The sequence below is a fragment of the Pogoniulus pusillus genome, chromosome 3 (assembly GCF_015220805.1).
Source record: "Pogoniulus pusillus isolate bPogPus1 chromosome 3, bPogPus1.pri, whole genome shotgun sequence".
Classification (NCBI taxonomy): Eukaryota; Metazoa; Chordata; class Aves; order Piciformes; family Lybiidae; genus Pogoniulus; species Pogoniulus pusillus.
The window spans coordinates 820,571-844,902 of record NC_087266.1 but is presented as its reverse complement, the minus strand read 5'-3'; the positions used below and the strand labels follow the sequence as shown (position 1 = coordinate 844,902).

Sequence of the window (24,332 nt, the reverse complement as noted above, 5' to 3'; positions counted from 1 at the left end):
TCTCTTTTGACACAGTTCCTTCACTTCAGGTCTAAGCTTAATTCAGCATCCTCTAGCTCTGCCTTGCTCCTTATCCTTGGCTGCCATGCTTTAGCCCTTCTTGTTCCCAGTTCTCCTCACCCAGCCATGCCTTGGCCAGTATCTCTTACAGACATTTTATTGCTCCGTGGGCTGAGAGTGAGAGAGGGAGAGAACTGCAGGTCTGAAACAGGCTGGTGGGATCTAGTCCCAGGTTGAACAGGACTCAGAGGAAGACCAGAAAGCAAAGAAACTGCTTCTTAGAGGAGCAGCCTGTAAAGGTCAGAGAGAACTTGGTTGAGACTCCACTGGCATCTTTCAGGTGCTAATCTCCTGTTGGCACAGCGCTGGCACCAGTTCAATCTCAGCATGGGGTTCAGCTGGAAACCATCGTAACTGGCAGTGTGAGAATCCTTACCAAACAGCCTAATCTCCCAAAGTCAGTCACTGCTTCCTGGAACAAGCACATCAGAGGTCACACAGCTGCCTGGGGACTGTTTGGGAAGAGCTTGGTAGGCAGTCCGGAACCGCACCGGGACCTGGATCTGTCCATCCGGATGTCTGGATGTACCCTCTGCAGTGACAATGCCACTAAATCACTTCCTTGGCATGGAGCTGGAAGCTCAGGAGGGAAGATCAAATTGCACAGCACACACCTTTGGGGTAGACCACAACTCAGAGAGTATAAATGCTGAGGCTGCCCTGGGTTAGGGCAGACAACCACCGCAGCAATGGACAGGCGAGGCAGCCTCACCCTGCTGCTGCTGCTCAGCGCTGCCCTTCTGACTCAGCCAGGTACTGTGCCTAGGACACCTTGGTGCTGCAGGGCAGCGTCACAGGCAGAGCTAGCTACTGGGGAGGGGGCAAAGAGCCTTCCAGAATATTGCTGACAGGCTGGGCAACACTCAACTGATGGCTTGGTTTGCCTTCTGATTCAAAGGGTCAGACCAAACCCCTGGAGGCTGCAGAGTGAGGAAGGCTGAGGAACATTTTGTTTCTCTGCTGAGGGTGTTTTCTAAACATTCTGTTTCCAATAGGCTAGCTTTGAATTTAAATTCCTCTGCAGGACCTACACTTGGGCCACAACAACCCCAAGCAGCACTGCAGGCTGGGGCCAGAGTGGCTGAGAGCAGGCAGGTAGAGAGGGCCCTGGGGGTGCTGGCAGAGAGGAGCTGACGAGGAGGCAGCAGTGCCCAGGTGGGCAGCAGAGCCAATGGCATCCTGGGCTGGCTCAGGAGCAGTGTGGGCAGCAGGACAAGGGAGGTTCTTCTGCCCCTGTGCTCAGCACTGCTCAGACCACCCCTGGAGTGCTGTGTCCAGTTGTGGGCTCCTGAATTGCAGAGAGATGCTGAGGTGCTGGAAGGTGTTTGGAGCAGGGCAGCAAGGCTGGGGAGGGGCCTGGAGCAGAGCCCTGTGAGGAGAGGCTGAGGGAGCTGGGGGGTGCAGCCTGCAGCAGAGGAGGCTCAGGGCAGAGCTCATTGCTGCCTGCAGCTGCCTGCAGGGAGGCTGTAGCCAGGTGGGGTTGGGCTCTGCTGCCAGGCAAGCAGCAAGAGAAGAAGGGGACAGAGTCTGAAGCTGTGGCAGGGCAGGTCTAGGCTGGATGTTAGGAGGAAGTTCCTGGCAGAGAGAGTGATTGGCATTGGAATGGGCTGCCCAGGGAGGTGGTGGAGTGGCTGTGGCTGGAGATGTTGCAGCCAAGCCTGGCTGGGGCACTTAGTGCCATGGTCTGGTTGGTTGGGCAGGGCTGGGTGCTAGGTTGGGCTGGCTGAGCTGGGAGCTCTCTCCCAGCCTGCCTGATTCCATGGTTCCATGAAGTGCCTGAAGCAGTGTACAGCCTGTTCTTCACTGCAGAGGCAGACACAGTTGGGCTTCCCCTGCAGAGCTGAGCTGGCATTTGCAAAGGCTGAAGGTTACTGCCATGGCCTGCAAAGGCTCCACAGTAGTCACATATGGCAAAGGTAAGCACAGACCTCATTGCTGCCTGCAGCTACCTGAAAGGACATCGTAGGGAGGCTGCTGCTGGGCTCTTCTCAGACATAACGTGAGACAGAACAAGGGGAATGGCCTCAAGCTGAAACTGAGGAGGTTTAGATTGGACATTAGGAAGAAGTTTTTCATGGAGAGAGTGGTCAGGGACTGGAATGAGCTGCCCAGGGGAGGTGGTGGAGTCACCCAGCCTGGGCGTGTGTAAGGGTGGTTTGGATGTGGTGCTTGGGGCTGTGGTTTAAGGTGAACCTTGCAGAGTAGGGTTCTAGGCTGGGCTTGCAGATCCTGAGGGGCTTTGCCAGCCTGCATGGTGCTGTGAGTCTGTGGTTTGCTGCTGCCCCAGAGAGATTGGCAGAGCTCAGCTCCCAGCAGTCCATGTCCCCACTGGAGGTGAAGGATGTACACGATGATTTCTGGGGTCAGATGCCCTTACTCTTTGTGCTGCCATGACATAAGGTCCTCTCCAATCACCTTCCACTGAGCCATGAGGAAATGAGCCTGTCCATTGATGACACGGCTCCCATGAGCCGTGGGGAGGGAGCCACAGGGCTGCTGTGAGAGCAGATCTCATGCCAGCTGTGCCCGGCTCTGTGTCAACGCCTGCCAGCTGCCAAAGCGCACCAACAACTCTGGCACTGCAGCAATGCAAATGTGTTCTTCTCTGCTACAGCAAGTGCTGCCTGGTGGAACTCCTCAGGAGGCTCAGGAACTGGAGGGGATATTTGGAACAAGTTTATGGAATGGATAAAAGACAAACTGAAACCCGGAGGTAAGAGGCTGAAAGCGTGAGCATGCCAGGCACAGCCTCATGCTGTGCCAGGGGAGGTTCAGGCTGGATGTTGTTAGGAAGTTCCTGGCAGAGAGAGTGATTGGCATTGGAATGGGCTGCCCAGGGAGGTGGTGGAGTGGCCGTGGCTGGAGGTGTTGAGGAAAAGCCTGCATGAGGCACTTAGTGCCATGGTCAGGTTGGTTGGGCAGGGCTGGGTGCTAGGTTGGGCTGGCTGAGCTTGGAGCTCTCTTCCAGCCTGCCTGATTCTGTGATTCTATGGTCTTGAATCCCTTCCAATCCAGACCTTTCCATGAGCCAGCTGGGAGCCTCAGCAGCACAGCCATGGCAGCTCCAGTCCTGCATGCAGCAGAGCTGTGTGAGTGGGGCTGGACTAACCACACTGCTTTGGTCTCTGCTCTTCATCTCCCTGGCCCCTGCTGCCCTGTGCACTGCAGGCACTCCCCAGTAAGCCCTAGGAACTGGGCACACACAAACCTGCCTGCACAGATGGGGACTTCAGAAGTTTCTCTGCCCAGGGAAAGAAGCAAGGGAGGTGTTCACCTGTCAGCATTTGCTTTGCTCTCAGAGCCCCCACAGCTGTGCCGGAGGGGCAGATGTGCAGCCAGGGTGGGAGCTGACACCATGGCAAATGGGGCACAGTCCAGGAGGATCATTTCACTATGAGCAGGGGCAGTGTTGTCTGCAGACAGCTTGGCTGTGGCAAAGTCGTGGCTGTCTTGGGGCAGTCTCACTTTGACCCTGACAAAGGAGACATCCACCTGGATGAGATGCAGTGCAGAGGAAGTGAAGACTTCCCTGGGGACTGTAAGCATGCTGGCTGAGCAAGCATGGCTGTGGGCACCACGGGGCTGTCAGTGTCACCTGCTCAGGTTAAAATGGATACCTTGTGTGCTCTTAAAGATCTCCTTGGCTTTTCCTGGTGACCATGAATGTGAGAAAGAGCAGAGCAGAGCCTGCAAGTCAGACTAGAGCTGCCAAGTGTGCAGGTGGAAGTCACAGAATCACAGAGTCAGGCAGGGCTGGAAGGGAGCACAAGGAGCAGCCAGTGCCAGCCCCCCTGCCATGCCCAGGGACACCCTACCCTAGAGCAGGCTGCACACAGCCTCAGCCAGCCTGGCCTCAAACACCTCCAGCCATGGGGCCTCAACCACCTCCCTGGGCAACCCACTCCAGCCTCTCACCACTCTCCTGCTCAACAACTTCCTCCTCACTTCCAGGCTGAAGGTCCCTTGCATTCCTGCTGGGCTGTGTGACTGAGGGACTAAAGGACCCAGACTGGCAGCAAGCACTGAGTGGGAAGATTGTGAGAATAAGGTAGCTCAGGAGCACTTTAGTCAAAGCCTGCTGACAGGCTCTTCCCTGGGGAGAAAGGCAACCAGCTAGGAGAGAGAAGCACATCCAGATGTGAACCATGTCTGAGCTGAAAAGAAAAATGGATACTCTCGTCAGGAGCTAAACTGAATTCAAAGCTCACACAGCCAGAAGCAGCTTGTTTTGAGCCCCTGTGAATAACTGCCCACAAAACCAACATTTTTGCTTTCTTGTTCCTAGATGCAGCTGTCCCCACGGCCACACCATCAGGTAAGGCAGGGCTCTTGAGACAGAAGTCCATTGGCTCTTCACAGCCTCCCCAGATGTTGAGAGCCCTCTCATCATTTATTTCCTTTGACTTCTAGCAGCCCCAGAGAATCCCCAGACCTCCACTCCTGCATCACCATTTTCCACAGGCACCACAGCTGTGACACTCACCACAGAACCCCCAACCCCTGCTGACAGAGGCAAAGGTAAGGGACCAGCTGCAAACGGTGTGGAAGGAAATGCTGAGGCTACCTGCATTTGTCAGAGCAGACAGGGGCAATATTGGGAACTCAGGGATGTATTTTGCTAACTCTGCAAGTGGTTAGCCTTGGGAGAGCTTCATTTTCACAGGAGATTGTAGCTGGGGGGAAATGGACATGTGAGTGACCTACAGTGGGCAGAGCTCCATGCGTGAGTGGTGAGACCCCTGCAGCCGGCTCACCTGCAGCACTCTTGCCTGGGTAGCTCTGATCACCCTACTGAACTTCTCCTGCCTCCCAGCTTCTGTGATGGTTTGGGAGTTGTCTTCTCACACACACACAGTGAATTCACCCAGACTAGACACAGCCAAGCTGGAAGCTAACGAATGCATTTAGTTTGGGCAATTACCAAGACAGGGATTACAGAAGATGTAGTTAGGATTGTTTCCAGCCAGCCCTGCCCACAGCTCCATACAAAGGAGTTACAGTTGGGGTCTAATTCAGTGGGGAAAAGCTTCCCAAGGCTGCTTCTGGGCAACTCATTCATTGAGCAGAATCAGAACACTGGGAAAGGTTTGGCCACACAATGGCTTTGCCTCACTCCCAAACAGGCAGCTGCAGCCCTAGGGCAGGTCTGTGCTGCTCACTGCAGGCAGTAGACATTTCAGGCTAGTGCCTGGCTGCTTTGTGGCAGTGTTGGAACTGCTCAGCCCTTGAGAGGCTTCCAGATCTTCCCAGGGTGCTGGGAAAGAGGCAGAGGATCTCTGACCTGGTCCTGGCTCCTCTTGGCACAGAGGTGTGCAGACTATGAGTGCAAGCCTGTGAGTGCAGCAGGCATCACCACTGTTTCCTTCTCACGCCTAACATCGAACTCTTCTCACTACAATATTCCAATTAGCCTGAAGCTAGCACAGGATGGTGCAGTAGAATGGAAATAAGGAGTGGTTATGCCCTGCCAAGAGGTGCTCCAGTTGCAGCCACCCCTGAAGTTCCCACTGCCTGGGAGCTGTTCTGAGCCAGGTCACTGTGGGGTGACTTTCCTTCCCATGGACCCACAATGGTTTCACAGTCCCTGCAAATGCCTTTTCTTGAACACGGTGGTGATTCTCTTTGGTGACACACTGCCCCACCCCTTGCCCACCTCTGCAGACCCAACCCCTGCGAATGCAACCTCTGCAGCCCCCAGCTCTGCACTCAGCTCGAGCACAGCAGAGACCAGGACACCTTCTGCTCCAGGGACGAGCCCCAGGAAAGGTGAGGCAATGCTGAAAGGCACTTCCACAGCACAGAGCTCCTTCTTTATTTCCCCCAGCAGTGGTCACCTGGCATCTTTCAAGTGACTGCTGCACCTCCAGCAGCTGAAGAGTGCAGTCAGAGATGCACTTTGCTGCCTCTGTTGCTAAATATCAAGTGAGGGGCAAGTCTCTCTTTTCAGCCAAAACATGGGGCTGTGCTCCACCTCTCCAGCCTGCAGAGCCCAAGTCTCTTAGAATCATAGAGTCAGTCAGGGCTGGAAGGGACCACAAGGATCAGCCAGTTCCAACCCCCCTGCCATGCCCAGGGACACCCTACCCTAGAGCAGCCTGAAGCCTTTTTGATGTTCACAAAGCAAAGCTTTAAGATGAGGATCCCTGTTTGGGCCATGCCAGTGGATGTAGAAGACAACCAACACACAGACTTCCTTTTCCAGAAAGCCTGAAGACAATTACAGTCATCAAGGGCCCATTTCAGTCATTTCAGCCCAAATCTGGATGCTCTTTCCCTCTCATTTCCATGTTTTTGCCTCCTTCCTTCTCACAGCCTCCCAGAGTCCTGCAGAGCTCAATTCACCCAGACCCCCGGCAGAAGAGGCTGTCTCTGCTCCAAACAGCACTGCCGCAGCTGCTGAAGGTAAGAACAGGCACCGCGGCTCAAGCCCGGTGAGAGCAGTGCTTACTGCAGCAGATCACATTGGGTGATTCTGTGCTCCGCAGCCCCCCCGGGCAAACTGCGCCAGTGTCTCACCCCCCTCAGGCAATGGCAGAGCCACAGGGATAAGTCCGGCTTTGTTCTCTGCAGTAAAGCTTCCTTTCTTCTCACACTCTCTAGCAAAAATGACCAACTCAGAGGATTTTAACCCAAAAAAGTTCGATCCTCTTTCCTATTCAGGCTTGGTCCTTCTCGTTCATTGTTCTTCTTGGGCTTTTTTTCCCCTTAATGCTCCAACAGATGATGCAGCCACAGACAGCTCCACCACATCTGCCCCAGCCACAGCCACCACTAAGCCATTAACAACTCCACTATCACTCTCCACGAAGAGCCAAGGTAAGGAACAACCAGGTGCAGCCTGTGTACCTTGTGCTCCTTAGGAGCCAAAATGTCTCTGTCCTGCATCACTGTGCAAGGCACCACTCTGGGCTCAGGAGGTCCCTGAGCTCCTTTTGTGACCAGGTTCCTGCCTGGTGAATGTGGTGGCATCTGCCTGGACTGCAGCAAAGCTGTGATGGTTTGGGTGTTCCCCGCCCCCCCCACACTTTTAGAGATCACCCAGACTAGTCTCAGCTGGCTCTGGGAATATAAATGAAGCTATTTATTTACAGCAGCACAATGTACAAGCAGATAGTTACAGTACATACAGTTATAGACAGAAATAGACAAGGTAAAAGGTAATACAGAAACACAACTCCCCTCCCAGAAACCTGAGTCCCGAGGAGGGGCTCCAAACCACCCCTGCACCTTCCCCCTGCCCCTCTCAACCTTACCCCAGTCCCAAGGAAGAATGGAGGTTCAGCCAGGGGGTTAAGAAGCAAAGGTGAGTGGCAGGTGAGGTTAGGGAGATGCAGCTCAGCCAAAGCCCAGCCAGAGTGAGTCAAAATGGCCAGAGTGTTATCTAATGGTTTTTGTTTCTTCTTCAGCAAGACTCTGAGGGGAGTAGACATCACCACTGTTTTCCTTGCACAGCCTGTGATCTAGTCCTTTCCATCAAAACAGTCTAGCTAGCTTCAAACTAGCACAAAAGCCTTTGGCACCTTCTGCCACAAGCAGCTCCTGGCACAGCTGGCAGCTCCTTTTGCCTCAGTCCCTTCTTCCCTCCCTGAAATCATACTTGGCAGCCCTGTAGCAGCTCAGAGGCAGAAGTGTGAAGATGGGAAGTGAGCCAAGCACACTGCTGCTGGCTTTTCCTTACAGGCAGCTTCTGCAGAAGTAACTCGTGAGCTGAGCCTGAAGGAGCTTTGATCATGGCCAGAGAAAAAATAAAGGAGTCAGGGAGAAAGAGAGTCCTGGGCAACATAGCCCTGCCTCCAAATGGGTGTGCATTAGCTGGGCACAAATGGCTGCCAGGTGACAGCAAAACGCCCCCAAATGAAAACCTCCTAATTACTGCCCCACCGAGGAGCAAGACAGATGTGTACCCTTGGTGCAGTTGATGGCAGCCACAAACTGGGGGTGAGCTGATCACGTTGCCAGTGCTGCCTCTGATCTCTTGCTCTGAAAGAAAGATGCACCCCAGGCCCATAAAACCAATTTGCCCTTCAGATCTGTGCAAGCCTTTCCCCCTGGAAGCGAGGCAGGTGTGGGCAGTGCTCCACGAGGAGCCAGCTCTCAGAAACAGCTCTGCTGCTCTTCCGGGGAAGTGGTGCTGTGCCAACCATCTGCCACGCCAGGGGCAGAGACACTGAGCCAGGCATTGCTCAAAGGGAGGGGCAAAGCCAGCCCCAAACGATAGCCCTGCAGCTGCCAGGTGCCCCAGGAAAAGATGGGCTCTGGCTCTCTGTGCTCACCCTTCAGGCAGAGCAGCAGGGGCTGCGGGTGGGACCATTCCCTTGGCTGCACAGAGCAGAGCTGCGGCAGGCAGCAAGCTGGAAGAGGACTGTGTCCGTGCCCACCAAGGGAGGAGAGGATTCCAGCTCTTAGGATGTCCCCCAGCAGCTGTAATTCGGGAGGATCCTTTGTCAGGGCAGACCGCTGCAGGCTGCTGGATGCTGTCTTCGCTGGGTGGCTCTTGGCTTGAGGGCAGGCTGTGCCACCACCTCGGGTGACCAGCAGTGACTCCCGGCCTGGGCTCTGTCTCCTCCAGCAGTCACCTCCGCGCTGCCCCTGCGGCTGGCGGGCGGCGACAGCCGCTGCTCGGGACGCGTGGAGCTCTTCTACAACGGCAGCTGGGGAACAGTCTGCGACGACTCCTGGGACATGGAGGACGCCAAGGTGGTGTGCAGGCTGCTGGGCTGCGGAGAGCCTCTGCTGGCTTTGGCTGAAGGTCAGTTCGGTCCCGGCTCGGGGAGCATCCTCCTGGACGATGTGGAGTGCAGAGGCGACGAGGAACAGCTGTGGGACTGCTCGCACAGAGGGGCTGCTGTCCACAACTGCCAGCACAAAGAGGATGCCGGTGTCATCTGCGCAGGTACAGCAGGGGCACTGCGCAGGGACAGCAGCCTCTGCGCAGGTACAGCAGGGGCACTGTGCAGGGACAGCAGCCTCTGCGCAGGTAGTCCAGCACAGATCTCCTCAGCATTTCCTGAGCAATGATTCCATGAAGGGCTAATTTGCAGCCCCTGCAGAGAGCACACCACCACCTGAACCAGGTGGTGAGCATGACTTCAGCTTTAGTAGAATTGGTCTTTTTGCTTCCTCCTGGGAGTAAGCTACTCCTTCCCTTCCCAGTCCTTGCTTCACTCACACTGTAATGGAACAATTACTCAAGCATGGCTTTTGCTTCCCCTGACAGCCCCAGCCGAGGCCACACCAGCTGCAAACCCAGGTACTTGTCTGTGCCCCTGCATTCGGCCGTGGGTTGCTGCTTTCAAAGCAGTGGCTGTTCTCCACGAGCCACCAATGCTCCTGAAGCATGGGCAAGGTTTCATTCCCTGTCTTCTCTTCCCCCAGTGACAAGCTCAGCCATCGTGTCAGCCTCTCCCACTCCTGGGGCAGGAGCCACCACCACTAGTGAGTACCACAGCATCGCTTGGTGGCCACCCTCGGGGCTCTGTGTTGAAGCCTCCCCCGATGACCTGTCAGCTGGCTGCATTGTCCCACAGCTCCACTACTTAACTGAGAACAACTCCTTTGGCTTCCATGCAAATTAAGGGGTGGAAAAAAAGCTCTGGGTATCAGTATAGGAGAAATGCCTTCACTGGTGGAAGTGCCAAGGAGAGGGAAGCTGCTGGTGCAGACACTGCCCAGTACAAATTCAGGTTCCCTCTGGATCACCTCCCTCCTAGAGTCAGCCTCCCTGAGCTTTCAAAGCTGCATCCCTGCTGGCAGCTGAGTTGGTGAGAATCCCTCTGACATCTTCAGTGCTGTCTGCTTTTGTGCACTGGGATGTGCCTCTTCAAAAACTTGGCCCTGCTCTGGCAGAAGGGTCCCTTCCAGCCCCTGACATTCTATGGTTCTATGATGTGCTCACTGACTGTAAGTATTCTGCCTCAGATGCTCACACAGCAGACTCCAGGTTGGGGAGGGACTCTTTAGGCTGTCAGGTAGTGACAGGACTGGGGGGAATGGAACAAAGCTGGAAATGGGGAGATTCAGACTGGATGTGAGGAAGAAGTTCTTCAGCATGAAGGTGCTGAAAGGCTGGAAGGGGTTGCGCAGGGACGTGGTGGAAGCCTCATCCCTGGAGGTGCTTAAGGCCAGGCTGGATGAGGCTGTGGCCAGCCTGATCTAGTGTGAGGTGTCCCTGCCCATGGCAGAAGGGTTGGAACTGGCTGATCCCTGTGGTCCCTTCCAACCCTGACTGATTCCATGATTAAGTCTGCCCCTGCCAGCCTCACACTGGTAGAGGGCACTTGGCTGCTCAAACACATCCCTATGCTGGCAGCATACAGCAGCCTGAACTTGAAGGCAAAGTGTGCATCTGAGCACAGGACTCTGCCTGCACAAGGAAGGAGCAGAATTAAATCTCCTTCCCCCTAATGCCAAGGATATGTCAGCTTCAGTACTCAATACCCTGCACTTTTTAGTGGAGCCCTTTGCCCTTTGCACCTTTATTGCTCTGAACTGTGGCTACTAACATGTCCCAGTCTAACTCACCCAGCTGATCACAATGTCTATAACTTGGTAAGAGCACAATTTTTCCTCTTTCAATCTCAGTTCCTTTTGTTTCCTTTGCCTTAAAAGCTCACCAAGGAACAGAGCCAGCACCCACCAGCACAGGTGAGATATTCTTGTTCCTTTCACTGAGTCACAGAATGGGCTGGGCTGGAAGGGACCACTAGAAGTCATCCAGGCTAACCCTCTGCAGTCAGCAAGGGCACCCCCAGTTAGATCAGGCTGCTCAGAGCCCCACCGAGCCTCATCTTGAATGTCTCCAGGGATGGGGCCTCCACCACCTCCCTGGGCAACCTATTGCAGTGTTCCATCACCACCATAGCAAACGACTTCTCTTCCCAAGGGCAGTCCCTGCTGGGTAAGTGCTGAGCTGGGGAAGCCTGGCAGCTGAACTGCAGCAGGTGTCTGGGAGCAGATGAAAGGGGAAAGGTAGGAGGGGTAGCAGGACAGAGCTTGGGGATGCCATAGCTTACCCGGGGACACCATGCCACTGCTAAAGGGGCTGGCAGCCAAAGCAGCTATGGTGGGATGCCTCAAGGGAACAAGCTGGCCTGTGTCTGCACCATCATGTGGGGAAGTACATGTAAAAGGCCCACCTGGAGCCTGCCAGCTGCTGGGCAGCCAGTGCCCACATGCCCTGCAGGGCTCACAGGCAGAGGAGCAGCCTCTGCACCACCAAAGAAGTTCCCTTTCCTCTGCTCCCAGCTGTTCCTCCCAAGTGCAGCAGTGAGGCCCCCAGGTGCACTTGCAAACCCAGCCAGGGTTTGACACATGCTGCATTTTGCTCTGGGCTTGCATATGGGTCAGAAACCTGAAGTCTCTCCCTCTCCAGCAGGCCTCACCTACCTGCCCAACTACGTGCGCCTGGCGTTACTGAGATACCTCTCTAAGCTGTGCCAGCCAAGGAGACCTGGCATGCAAAGTGTGCAGCTGCACAGGTAAGCATCTCCTCACGCTCCTGAGGGGTGCCAGCCAAGCTGCAGCCCCCCCGAGTGGTCCTGCACAGGATCACAGGGTGTCAGGGGTGGGAAGGGACCCAAACAGGTCATCGAGGCCAGCCCCCCGGGCTCTTACAGCCCTCCAAAGCTCAGGTACGAGACTAAGCACCCACACTGCTGCTGGCTGCTCCTGGTGAGCTCTGCAAACCAGCTCTGCTCCTGCCGCAGCCTGCCTGCCGACCCAGCTGTCCCCAGAGCCAGTCCTGCTGCAGTCACTGAGCTCTGGGATGCTGAGTTTACAGGATAGGCTGGATGTAGGAGGGAGTTCCTGGCAGAGAGAGTGATTGGCATTGGAATGGGCTGCCCAGGGAGGTGGTGGAGTGGCCGTGGCTGGAGGTGTTGCAGCCAAGCCTGGCTGGGGCACTTAGTGCCATGGTCTGGTTGGTTGGACAGGGCTGGGTGCTAGGCTGGGCTGGATGAGCTTGGAGCTCTGCCAACCTGCTTGGTTCTGTGATCCTTGGAGGTCGCTTCCAGCCCCTGACACTCTGTGACCCTTCCCAGGTGTGTGAGGGACCCATCCTGCGGCAGCTACAGCTTACCCGACACGAGGATCATCCGCTTCAGGCTGCCGGGCCCCAGGGCCCCCCGGCCCTGCCTGCGCTGCGAGGTGCTGGCCTGCAGCGCCCCGCGCCGGCCCCCGCCCCGCCGCCGCTTCGGGTACCGGCCCCGGGGCAAGCGCGGCGCCGAGGGCAGCGTCGTCGCCATCATCAGCCCCAGTCAGTAACAGACCTCAGCCTGCTGCTGCCGTAGCGGGGTGCTGCGGGTCGCTGCGCCGCGGCTGCCAGCTTCCAGCCGTTCCTTGTGCTAGGGGGGGTCAGTCCCTTCCAATCCTAACTGCGCTTCCACTCCACATCCCAGACCTTCCAGACCTGTATAAGCTTAAACCTCAGTAAACACTCTGTGGCAAAGACCGACTGCATCAGCTTGCTCCTTGTCCTCACCGAGACCCTGTTCCCTCTCGCAGTGCTTCCACTGCTCCACACAGCCCCGACACTGAGCACTTCAACACAGACCTGCCTCACGGACACACATGGAAACGTAGAGCCACAGTCACAGAACCAAGGGTCACAGAGTTACAGAGCCAAGGGTCAATCACAGAATCACTGAGTCACACAGCCAGAGTCAGAATCAGCCAGGGTTGGAAGGGACCACGAGGACCATCCAGTTCCAAGTCCCCTGCCATAGCTAGGGACACCTCAGGCTGTCCACAGCCTCATCCAAGCTGGCCGTAAACACCTCCAGGGATGTTCGGGGCCACAGTTAGCACATGGCAGTGCTGCCTTCTGAGCTGACAGAGACAGCAAGCAAAGGACACAAGCAGCTGAAACAGAGAGCCAACAGCCACCCTTCAGCAGAAAGCCCAAACCAAAGCTGTAGGTGAATTGAGAAGCAGCCTCTGAAACGGCTACAAATGAAGCCACTTTTAACCCGTGCCAGGTTTTGAGACTGCAGAGCAGAGCTGCAAACCCCTGCACACCTAAATGGACATGGTTAGAAGCACTTGGTTCAGCCTTCTTCTTTCAGCAGCTGTTCAGGCAGTATCGCTCTGAGCCTCTCTGCTAAGCTGTCCCCCTTGGAATGACTCAGTGACAAGAAAGATGGAAATTCATAATGCCTAGAAAGTGTTGGGTTCAGAACTGCCACCTCAAGAGAAGGAACAGATTACCTTTTGGCCAGCTGGTGACCCTGGCCTGACTGTGACAAGCAGCTTTAAGGCCACTGCTCTGTTTCCACAGGACAAGGGCTTGCATGTGACTGCAGCTCACACGGAGGTGCCCTGTGCTGAACGTGTCCACAGTCTAGCAGCTGTGCCACACAGGACACAAAGTCCCACCTGCCCCAGCAACTTCTGCTTCTGTGCATCATCCTTTCAACGAGCCACACCCTCTTAAGTGTTTGGGACATAATCGTTAATAATGATTAACCTTTCTGAATTCCAGCAGCACTGCAAACATCTCCCTTTGCTTCAGCAGTGAGACTTGCATGCCTGTGCCAGAAGGGACAGGTGTATAGTGTGAGAAGGATCCAAGTGCAAACAGATCACAGTGACAAAGCCTCTTTATAAAGCAGACCAATTCTCACAGCATAGCTCATGATTTATCAGAAGCCAAATTCTGCCAAAGAACAGGCAGGAAGTCACTACAACCAGCAGGGCTAGAGCCTTTCTGCCCAGCTTTGCTTCAGCAGCACATCTGCCATCTATGCAGTTCCAAAGATGACAGCACTGCTGGGCACAAATTGGCTGCAGCAGCACCAAGGGACTGTTACAGCAGTGATGCTCTCCGGCACCACTGCTTTACTACAAACCTTTACAACTCCTCGGTGCTACACAGAGTTTGAAACACTGTGGGGCAGCTCCTCAGTATTTCTTACCTAGTTTGGTGACTCAGTTTTCACTGAAGCAACAGGGTGCTCCAAACTTGTTTTATTTCTTCTCTACAGAGAAGCCCTCACTCCAGCAGATGCTGAAGGAACCATGAACTTTCAATAAAACCACTTCTGTGCTCTCGCCCTCATGGTTTTCATCTCAGGTGCTGCCATTGTGACAGCTGTGACTCTAAAATATCACAAACACCACACAGGAAATGGCTACCAAAAACTCCAGAGCTCATCTTAATTCCAAATTCGTGTCACCCAAAGAGGGCAGAGGAGAAGACAAAGCCCAAAGCAACACCAAAAACCAGCAAACAAACAGCCCTGGAATCTAACAGTGCTTGGGAGCATATTTCAGCCTATTATGGAACTAAGGAAACCTCTCAGCCTGGAGTGGATTTTCAGTTGCCAAGTGAGAAAGGAGGTGTTCATCTAAAAACTGACTTTAGAGGTGCAAACTGACTTGTAAAGTAGCACATAATTTAGGTCCCTTCCTCTTAAAAGAATCATTGACTGCTCTGAACCACTTTGCAACTGCACCTGCCACGAGTTACACTGAACCACAACTGCCAGATGTCAGCATGGGGCAAATTATCCTCCCTTCAAAGAACTGCTCCTGTGTGTTGCTACCACCCAGCTCCTGAGAGTCTCCACAAGACATCAGGTTCCCTGGAGAAGCAGGAAAGAGGAGACAGAGTAGATCAAGGACCTGGATTGTCCATGCCTACTCTTGCTTCCCCATCAGTACATACAAAGACACAGAAGCATAACCAATATCTGCAGACTCAGCTCAGGAGCCGACAATGAAGCACCTACAGAGTTCAATGGTGCACCCCAGAATTCAAAGAGCAATCCACAGAACCAAGTGGAAGCTTGATATTCCATAACACAGGGATTTGGAGTCACTTCTACCTCCAACTGACAGCAGAGCTGAGCCCCACAGGTCAAAGGAAACCTGGTGTGATGAAGCTACTCCTCTCTAGGCTACAGCTGTAAAAAACAGTAGATCTCCCAGCATGTTCCACCGGGCAATAAAATCCCTCAGGAGGAACCACAAATGAAGTGCTTTCACCTCTCAGCACTGTAGAAGATGGACAACCACAAGTCTGCCACATACACTTTCATGTCAGTTGCTCCTGCATGGCCGAGGTGTTTCAGGAGGGATAAAGTGTGACAGTCTTGGTTTAGGTACCACTGAAGGAGCTGAGGTTCCTAACTTAGGTGCTGGTACAGCCAGCAAGGTTTCAAAAGAACTCAGGCTGGGCTTCAAATATCTAAACCTGAGTCCTTGAAGAGGCTCAAACAAGCAATGCCAGCACTGCCCTTCCTCTTACAGGTGGAATAAACATCTTTGACAGGACTGAAATGAAAAAGTACAAGCACAGAGAAGCTACCCTGTCCTACTGCTAACACTCACTTTAAAGTACTTCTCCACTGTTCAAACTGAAACTAGGAAATTGTGTTTCAGATGTCTTTTAGCAGTGCTCTTTAAATAAATAAGCCCCAAAGGGCATACAAAATTCTTGTACTTAGGAACCAAACCAAACCAACCCCACACCTCCTTAGGGCATCTCACAGAACTAACAACTGTGGACAGAATTACAGCAACAAACCACTGAGCTTCTTTAGCCATGAGCTCCACCAACACCCAGCTCTGTGCCCCTGCTGTCCTGGTGTGGAGCTGCAGCACCTATCTCTCCCCATTAGAGAAGCCCTCATTAGACTCATAGGCTGCTTCTGACAGCTTGGGTGGCTTTGAGCTCTGTACCAAGTCCATTAAGAGAACTATTTTGTCATCTATGTGTGTCTGAAGAGCCTGGATCTGACGATCAATATAGTCCATTAGTTTTCTCTCCATCAGGTCCATGTTTTTTGAAATGATCTTTTCCAAATAGGAGCAAATAGGCTGCTGCTCTACCCTGTGAAAAGAGCAAATGTGAGAGTAAGCATGATCTGCTTCTTTGTGACCAGAGGCACGTTATCAGCATGCTAGGCCAGGCTTCTTCAGCCTGGGTTTCTTCCAAGGGCTCAGTTAAGCACCACACAGCTCAGTCACACAGAACAAAACCCATACAACAAAACAGTGCATGGAGCTTAGGTCACAGAATCAAGCAGGTTGGAAGAGAGCTCCAAGCTCACCCAGCCCAACCTAGCACCCAGCCCTAGCCAAGCAACCAGATCATGGCACTAAGTGCCCCAGCCAGGCTTGGCTGCAACACCTCCAGCCACAGCCACTCCACCACCTCCCTGGGCAGCCCATTCCAACGCCAATCACTCTCTCTGCCAGCAACTTCCACCTCACATCCAGCCTAGACCTCCCCTGCCACAGCTTCAGGCTGTCCCCTTCTTCTCTTGCTGGCTGCCTGGCAGCAGAGCCCAACCCCACCTGGCTACAGCCTCCCTGCAGGCAGCTGCAGACAGCAGTGAGCTCTGCCCTGAGCCTCCTCTGCTGCAGGCTGCACCCCCCCAGCTCCCTCAGCCTCCCCTCACAGGGCTGTGCTCCAGACCCCTCCCCAGCCTTGCTGCCCTTCTCTGGACACCTTCCATCACCTTAACATCTCTCTGCAACTCAAGAGCCCACAGCTGGACACAGCACTCCAGGGGTGGCCTGAGCAGTGCTGAGCACAGGGGCAGAAGAACCTCCCTTGTCCTGCTGCCCACACTGCTCCTGAGCCAGCCTAGGATGCCATTGGCTCTGCTGCCCACCTGGGCACTGCTGCCTCAGCTTTAGCTCCTCTCTCCCAGCACCCCCAGGGCCCTCTCTGCCTGGCTGCTCTCAGCCATTCTGGCCCCAGCCTGTAGCATGACAGACTTGATTCCTCTCAGCTAATGAGCCACAGACTGTACCATTCTTGATCTTCTCCATCTGCACTCTTTAAAAGCACTGCACTTTCCCAAGAGCTGGAGACATTCAGGCTCTATTGGAACCCTGATTCCTAAGCAGCATCCCAACATCTCACTATTTCCACTTCTGTTCCTTAGGTAGCAAACTGGGTGCACTACTACTGTGAGGTCTGCACTGTAAATGCCAGCCAATGAGGGACAGGCAAGATGAGTGGGATGAGGTGCAAATTGTAAAGCAGAGAAGTTATGGCACAGTGTGAAAACAGGAAGAATTCAGGCAGCAGAAGCAGTTAAGATGTAGTAACAAACCAAATGTGTATGAGTTTGCCAAGAGCACACTTGAAACCACTAAGGGTTAAGTGGACACAAAAGAGCATTCAGTAAATGTGATTTCTTCTGAACTAAGTCCCACATATCAGGCAGCTGATCTGAAAAACTAACTGCAGTCATGGTCAGCACCACAGAGCCTCCCAAGCCACAGCTTCTAAGATACACTACTGCTGTAAAGAGAACAAAATGCTTCCTACAGCCATTTTATCTTCCACACTTGTCAGAAAAACCACAGAATGGTTTCAGCAGGAGAAATGCCTTTAAGATCAAGTCCAACCACCCTCTAACTCCACCAAGACTGGTACCAAACCAGGCCTCTCTGCAGCTTTTAAACACCTAAAGGATGGGGATTCAGCTGCCTTCCTTGGCAGCCTGCACCAGTGTTTGAGGACCTTTTCAGTGAAGAATTTCCTTCTAATGTCCAACCTAAACCCCCCACTGGTGCAACCTGAGGCCATTTCCTCTCATCCTATCACTTGTTACGAGGAAGGACAGGTCCCCATTTCACTCCAACCTCCTTTCAGGGAGTTGTAGAGAACAAGAGCCTCCCCTCAGCCTCCTCTCTCCAACCAAGCAAACCCAAGTTCCCTCAGCCACTCCTCACAAGACCTCTCCTCCAGGTCCACTGCCCTTCTCTGCACCAGCACCTCAATGTCCTCCTCATAGTGAAGGCCCCAAAACTGAACAGAGTACTCAACATGCACAGGGTGCTTCAGGACAGGGTTCAGTGGTCATAGTAGTGTCTGGTTCATGGTTGGACTCCATAATCTTAGAGGTCTTTTCCAAGTGAAACAATTCTGTGACTCCATATGGCCTCAGAAGTTTCAGTACAGGGAACAACCACTGGTCCTGCTGGTCACACTATTCCCCATACAGGCCAGGATGCTGCTGGCTTTCCTGGCCACCTGAGCACACACTGGCTCACATTCAGCCAGCTCCTGACCAACATCCCCACGTCTTCCTCTGCTGGCAAGTTTCCAGCCACTCTTCCTCAACACTACAGCACTGCATGGGGTCCTTGTGACCTAAGTGCAGGATGCAGCACTTGGCCTGAGCCATCAATCCAGACTTTATTCTCTTGTAAATGCAGTCAGAGAACAGAATCATAAAATGGTTTAGGTTGGAAGGGACTCAAAGCTCAGCCAGTCCCTGCCCCACTGTGCCACAGGCAGGGACACCTTCCACTAGAACAAGACACTCAAGGCCTCATCCAACCTGGTCCTGAACACTTCCCGGGGGGGTGTGGAGCACAGAAGCACAGAATGAAGATCACATTCTGCGCTCCACAACCTCCCTGGGCAACCTGTGCCAGTGTCTCCCCAGTTAAACCACTACCTCAACCAGGGCAGCAAAGGTAGCTTACCCAACAAGCTGAATGCCTTCCTCTTTGGTGCCTGCACTTCTACCAAGCTGCCTGTCGCCGTCCTTCAGCCGGAGGTGGCTCACCTGACTGCACAGGCTCTGCAGGAAAGGAAGCAGCACCTGGGGATTTGCTGCCCTGGGGAGCTGGCTCACTTGTTGCTGCATGCACAGAGATCCCACAGCTTTACAGTAATTCCTGAGGTCAGCTGTATTCTGCTGGGCAGTCAGTCCTTCAGAATCAGAAGCCTTCCCTCCCTCGGGTGCCGCTGCGTTCAGATCACCTGGCGTGCTAGTGTGAAGCAAGTCTCCAGATGCTGTTTCACTTGTTAGGTGACTTTTAACAGGGAGAGGCTCACCAGCTGCTTCATCTTGTGAGATCTGAATGGCTGCACTGTGCAACCCATCTTTTGTGTGGTCACCTCCAAAGGCTGAAGGCTTCCCCAAGATCCAGTTAAGTTTGTCTCCAAAAGGTGAACAATTCTGATGGAAAGAAAAACAACAGGATGGATAATTCAAAGTCTACCTGGACAACAATACCAACAGGCCACAACTCAGCAATCTGCCGGAGTGATGGAAGACTTTAGAAGCAGTTCTGCAAAGAGAGAAGCAGAAGCAAGGATTTCCCCTGTTTCCTCAGTCATGAAGCAATGAAACAACCCCAAGCAGCACTACAGGCAGAGGACAGAGTGGCTGAGAGCAGCGAGACAGAGAGGGCCCTGGGGGTGCTGGCAGAGAGGAGCTGAAGCTGAGGCAGCAGTGCCCAGGTGGGCAGCAGAGCCAATGGCATCCTAGGCTGGCTCAGGAGCAGTGTGGGCAGCAGGACAAGGGAGGTTCTCCTGCCCCTGTGCTCAGCACTGCTCAGGCCACACCTGGAGTGCTGTGTCCAGTTCTGGGCTCCTCAATACAAGAAAGATGTTGAGGTGCTGAAGGTGTCCAGAGAAGGGCAACAAAGCTGGGGAGGGGTCTGGAACACAAACCCTATGAGGAGAGGCTGAGGGAGCTGGGGGTGTGCAGCCTGCAGCAGAGGAGGCTCAGGGCAGAGCTCATTGCTGCCTGCAGGGAGGCTGTAGCCAGGTGGGGTTGGGCTCTGCTGCCAGGCAGCCAGCAAGAGAAGAAGGGGACAGCCTGAAGCTGTGGCAGGGGAGGTCTAGGCTGGATGTGAGGAAGAAGTTGCTGGCAGAGAGAGTGATTGGCATTGGAATGGGCTGCCCAGGGAGGTGGAGTGGCCGTGGCTGGAGGTGTTGCAGCCAAGCCTGGCTGGGGCACTTAGTGCCATGGTCCGGTTGGTTGGGCATGGCTGGGTGCTAGGTTGGGCTGGGTGAACTTGGAGCTCTCCTCCAACCTGCTTGATTCTATGGAGCAGCTTGAATGACTTTTCACCAGGCTCTGCCCCAGGACTGAAGGTTACCAGCCCCAGACAGACTCAAGACTGTGCTGAAAGAGGATCCAGATCAACTAAATGCTCTGCTGGAGTAGGCTCCCTGAAGGCAATGCACTTTAAGTAACCATGAAGGAGACAAAGCAGTCCAAACACCACGGGGAAGAACACCCACCACTCCTGACAAACAGTGACCATGGCAACAAGCAAAGGGAGGGTAGGATGGCAGTGAAGCTGAACATGATGATGAGAGAACTCTTAACCCTGGACTCACTGCATGCAGAGTGAATCCCTCAGTACACAATCCTTCTTCACTGAATTCATGTAACAGTGGCAACAGCTAAATAAAGATGAAAATGGCACAAAGTGTGGGTTAAGAGCAAACAGCTCAAAAACCTCTCCCCTAGTCAGTTAGGTACATGCTTAGCTGAGGTCCCAGTCCAGCATTCCTTAGGTGCAGGGACAACAACAGCAACTTACTTTCTGCTGGCACCGGACCATGTCCATGAGCTGCTGAGCACCTGGAGACAGCTTAGATCCCATGGACTCCATGATGGTTTGCACTCTGTCCAGATCTATGTTTGAGCCTAGCGAAGCAAAGGCAGGTGCTGGCTCTGCAGACACTGCTTTCACTTCTACCGCTATTTTACTGATGAGCACCGTTTGCTTCTCACCGATGGAGAGCAGCTGTTGCAAGAAGGAAAGGCAGTATTTGGTTAGGGAAAAAAGAATGTAGTTTGGGGTTTTCTTTGTAGGGATACAGGGCAATGTATTACTGAGCAACACTTAGCTCTCCTGCAGGAAAATTAAGCCAGTGTCTCCTTGTTATGACTCTGGAAAATCCTAACAGGAACAGAACTGTCTGCACGACCCAAAGATAAACCAAGTCTTGATCTAAGCACCACACAGACTTTCGTGAGGTCATTTAACCACACCAAAAATAACAGTTCAAGTTCTCTCCCCTCTAAGACTGTATTTTCTCTCACAAAGAATGCTCTCGGAAAATTAAAGCTGTGGTTTAAATTTCAGAGAACTCTGCTGTCAAGGCTAATGGAACTGTAAAGAGCAATGCAAAGTAGTCAGTTGAGTAACTAAAAAGACAAAAGAACAATGAAACGATTCTGTTCAACTCCTTGGGGGTGCTGCTGGAGGAGAAGCTCAACAGGAGCCAGCAGTGTGCACTTGCAGCCCAGAAAGCCAAGCAGAGCCTGGGCTGCAGCAGCAGCAGTGTGGCCAGCAGGGACAGGGAGGGGATTCTCCCCCTCTGCTCTGCTCTGCTGAGACCCCACCTGGAGTCCTGCATCCAGCTCTGGAGCCCCTGGGACAAGAGGGCTGTGGAGATGCTGGAGAGTGTCCAGAGCAGGGCCAGGAGGATGCTGAGAGGCTGCAGCAGCTCTGCTGTGAGCACAGCCTGAAAGAGTTGGGGCTGTGCAGGCTGGAGCAGAGGAGGCTCCCAGGGGACCTTCTTGTGGCCTTGCAGCATCTGAAGGGGGCTCCAGAAAAGCTGGGGAGGGACTTTTGAGGGTGTGAGGGAGTGGCAGGAGTGGGGGGATGGAGCAAAGGTGGAGGTGGGGAGAGTGAGGCTGGAGGTGAGGAGGAAGTTGTTGAGCAGGAGAGTGGTGAGAGGCTGGAATGAGTTGCCCAGGGAGGGGGTTGAGGCCCCATGGCTGGAGGTGTTTGAGGCCAGGCTGGCTGAGGCTGTGTGCAGCCTGCTCTAGGGTAGGGTGTCCCTGGGCATGGCAGGGGGTTGGCACTGCCTGCTCCTTGTGCTCCCTTCCAGCCCTGCCTGATTCTATGATTCCTTACCTTAATTCTACAGGAGGCTGCAGGGCATTCGAACCTGAGGTATTTTTGGTACAAAGTAACCTTTTCCGTGTCACTAGAAGGAGACAAGGAACAGGCTGTGACACCACCTTACAAAGCAGTCTTTCTTTAGTACATCTCAGTATTTGTAGTACTTCTGCGAGGAGAAATACCCAGGGAAAATGCAAGACCGACTGGGACATAACTTGTGACATGGTTTGAAGTTGGTACTTGGCTCTGCAGCCTCACACAGGAGTTTTCCAGCGCAGCACTTTACGGCTTACTGAACTCGTTTCACTAATCGCAAAGAACACCGAGTAAGCGCTGCAGCTGCAGGGTGGTTTGCTGTCACACCGGCTGCGGCGGTGCAAGCCGCCCGGACCGCCGAGGCACAGCCCAGGTCATCCCAGGCGCCTGCGGTGCTTATGCCCATCCGCAGGCTCCGCACAGAGCTGCACGGAAGCCCCTCCGGGGAGGCATCAGGTCTTCACCGGTAGGCGAACACTACAGCTGGGCAGCGAATGGCGCCGCCAGTGAGGGAAGGGCGAAAGGCTGCCCGGGACCCAGGGGCAAACCGCCCAACGCCGGCCCCAGCCCCCGCGGGGCTCCTGCCACTCACCCCGGGCCCCGGGCCGTGCCCAGGCTCTCGCCCCGGCTGGTGCCGCAGTACTCCTCGCCCACGTACACCTCCATGTTGCGGGCCTCGCTCAGGACACGGACGGAGACCATCCCGGCGGCAGGCCGGCACTGCAGCTGCAGCACGCAGGGCACCTCGCTCCCGCCGCCCGTCCGCCGCGCCACCACCACGGCCTCGGTGCTGCAGGGAGGGAAGCGTCAGGGCCGCGCTGCCCCGCCGGGCCCAGCCGGCACCCCCTAAGGCCGCCCGTTGGCCCGCAGCCGCAGAGAAGCGGCGGGGCACCGCGGCTCCCGGGGAGGGACCCTTGGCCGCCGCCCTCACCTGGCCTCACCGCCACCCGCGTCCCGCTGCAGGCAGAGCGCCCGGGCCAGGCCGCCCGGCGGCGCGCAGGGCCAGGAGCACTCCGCCGCCACACAGCACAGCTCCCGCGGGCCGCCAGACACACCGGCGGCAGCCTCCCGCGCCGCGCAGCCGCTCGCCATGGCCGCGCCGCCGGCGGAACCGGACACGGCACCGGCGGCAGCGCCTGCGCAACGCGGCGGGACGGGGCCTGTGCGGCGGGAACCCTCTGCGGTACCGGCAGCGCCCCGCGGCGGCGGCAGCCTGTCGGTGCGTGCTGGGCTGAGCCGCCGAGCTGCTGCTGCCCGCGGCTCTGCCGCCGCAGGAGCACAGAGCCGAGCCGGCTGGCAGAGAGCTCCAAGCTCACCCAGCCCAGCCTGGCACCCAGCCCTGCCCAACCAACCAGACCATGGCACTAAGTGCCCCAGCCAGGCTTGGCTGCAACACCTCCAGCCACAGCCACTCCACCACCTCCCTGGGCAGCCCATTCCAGTGCAAATCACTCTCTCTGCCAGCAACTTCCTAACAACATCCAGCCTAGACCTGCCCTGCCACAGCTTCAGACTCTGTCCCCTTCTTCTCTTGCTGCTTGCCTGGCAGCAGAGCCCAACCCCACCTGGCTACAGCCTCCCTGCAGGCAGCTGCAGGCAGCACTGAGCTCTGCCCTGAGCCTCCTCTGCTGCAGGCTGCACCCCCCCAGCTCCCTCAGCCTCTCCTCACAGGGCTCTGCTCCAGGCCCCTTTGTCCGCTTTAGAATGCTTGGGAAAGGAAAAAAGTCAAGCATGACACAACAGGCAGGGAGCAGAGCAGACAGAGCTCATGGTACCACAGGGATAAATCCTGCTCTCTGATCACAGCATCCCAGTGCAGCTACACCTTTTAATCTATAATCATTTGAAGATGCCAAGAAGAAACTACTGGAAAGAGAGTCCAGGGGAGGCTATGAAGGTGCTGAGGGGAATGGAAGGAGGAAAGGCTGAGAAACCTGCAGCTCTTTAGCTTGGAGAGGAGGGACCTGAGGGGAGACTCCATCAGTGCTTAATACCTAACTGGAGGGGCTCAAAAATATCGGGGCAGGCTCTTTTCAGTGGGCAGTGGCCAAGGGGCAACAGGCACACACCAGAACCCAGGAGGTTTCTTCTGAAGCAAGCAGTAACTCCTCCCTGTGAGGGTGCTGGAGCCCTGGAGCAGACACCCAGAGAGGTTGTGGAATCTCCTCTGCAGACTGCACACAGGTCTGAGGTTGTGATGCTGAGCAAGCTTCTCAGGGTTGGCATCAGCAGCTCTGAAGCTGGCACCAAGTTGAAAGCTGCTGTGGGCACAGGAGCTAAGCACAGAAGCACACAACCAGCAGGCTGCTGCTGCTGCTGCTTCTGGGGGGCTCTGGCAGGGCAAGGAGCACAGGCACCAGGAGCCACCCAGCTCCTTCTCTACCACCACCCTCACCTCACTTACCTCAGAGCCTGGAGCAAGACAGCACAGAGAGGAGCTCAGCCTAAGTGAGGAGGTGCAGCCACCACCCGTGAGCAATGTTAGAGCAACCATCTGAGCCTAGCCCTAGCTGACCGGGGGGCCAAGCAGGCCCCCCGGCCTTTGGATCCCCTCCACCAGTCACCCAGTGGGCACCACAGGCACTCACCAGTGATGATCCGAGGAGGATCTTCTGCCC

General features: G+C 55.0%; 2 protein-coding genes across 4 annotated transcripts; one reads left to right on the top strand and one right to left on the bottom strand.

Annotated features, from left to right (window-relative positions):
- The first annotated feature begins 1,936 nt into the window (after positions 1-1,936).
- Positions 1,937-12,507, top strand: LOC135173230 (deleted in malignant brain tumors 1 protein-like). Its single transcript, XM_064139978.1, has 13 exons — positions 1,937-1,976; positions 2,612-2,773; positions 4,346-4,375; positions 4,471-4,578; positions 5,722-5,826; positions 6,373-6,462; positions 6,781-6,876; positions 8,630-8,953; positions 9,278-9,310; positions 9,436-9,495; positions 10,669-10,704; positions 11,435-11,537; positions 12,099-12,507. The coding sequence occupies exons 1-13, from the start codon at positions 1,937-1,939 to the stop codon at positions 12,319-12,321; spliced, it is 1,410 nt and encodes a 469-aa protein (XP_063996048.1). The 3' UTR covers positions 12,322-12,507.
- Positions 12,508-15,068: 2,561 nt separating this feature from the next.
- On the bottom strand, positions 15,069-24,332 carry C3H10orf88 (chromosome 3 C10orf88 homolog). 3 transcript variants are annotated; one of them, XM_064168380.1, is made up of 6 exons: positions 24,303-24,332; positions 22,307-22,504; positions 21,691-21,763; positions 20,365-20,571; positions 18,508-18,986; positions 15,069-15,889 (listed from the first exon to the last, which is right to left on the bottom strand). In XM_064168380.1, exons 2-6 carry the CDS (start codon positions 22,414-22,416, stop codon positions 15,661-15,663), a joined length of 1,098 nt encoding a protein of 365 aa, XP_064024450.1. In that variant the 5' UTR covers positions 22,417-22,504; positions 24,303-24,332; the 3' UTR covers positions 15,069-15,660. The 3 variants fall into 3 exon arrangements, with proteins under 3 accessions (XP_064024450.1, XP_064024435.1, XP_064024441.1); XM_064168365.1 differs by lacking the exon at positions 24,303-24,332 and adding an exon at positions 22,646-22,821; XM_064168371.1 differs by lacking the exon at positions 24,303-24,332 and adding an exon at positions 22,646-22,821 and having other exon boundaries at positions 15,701-15,889; positions 18,591-18,986.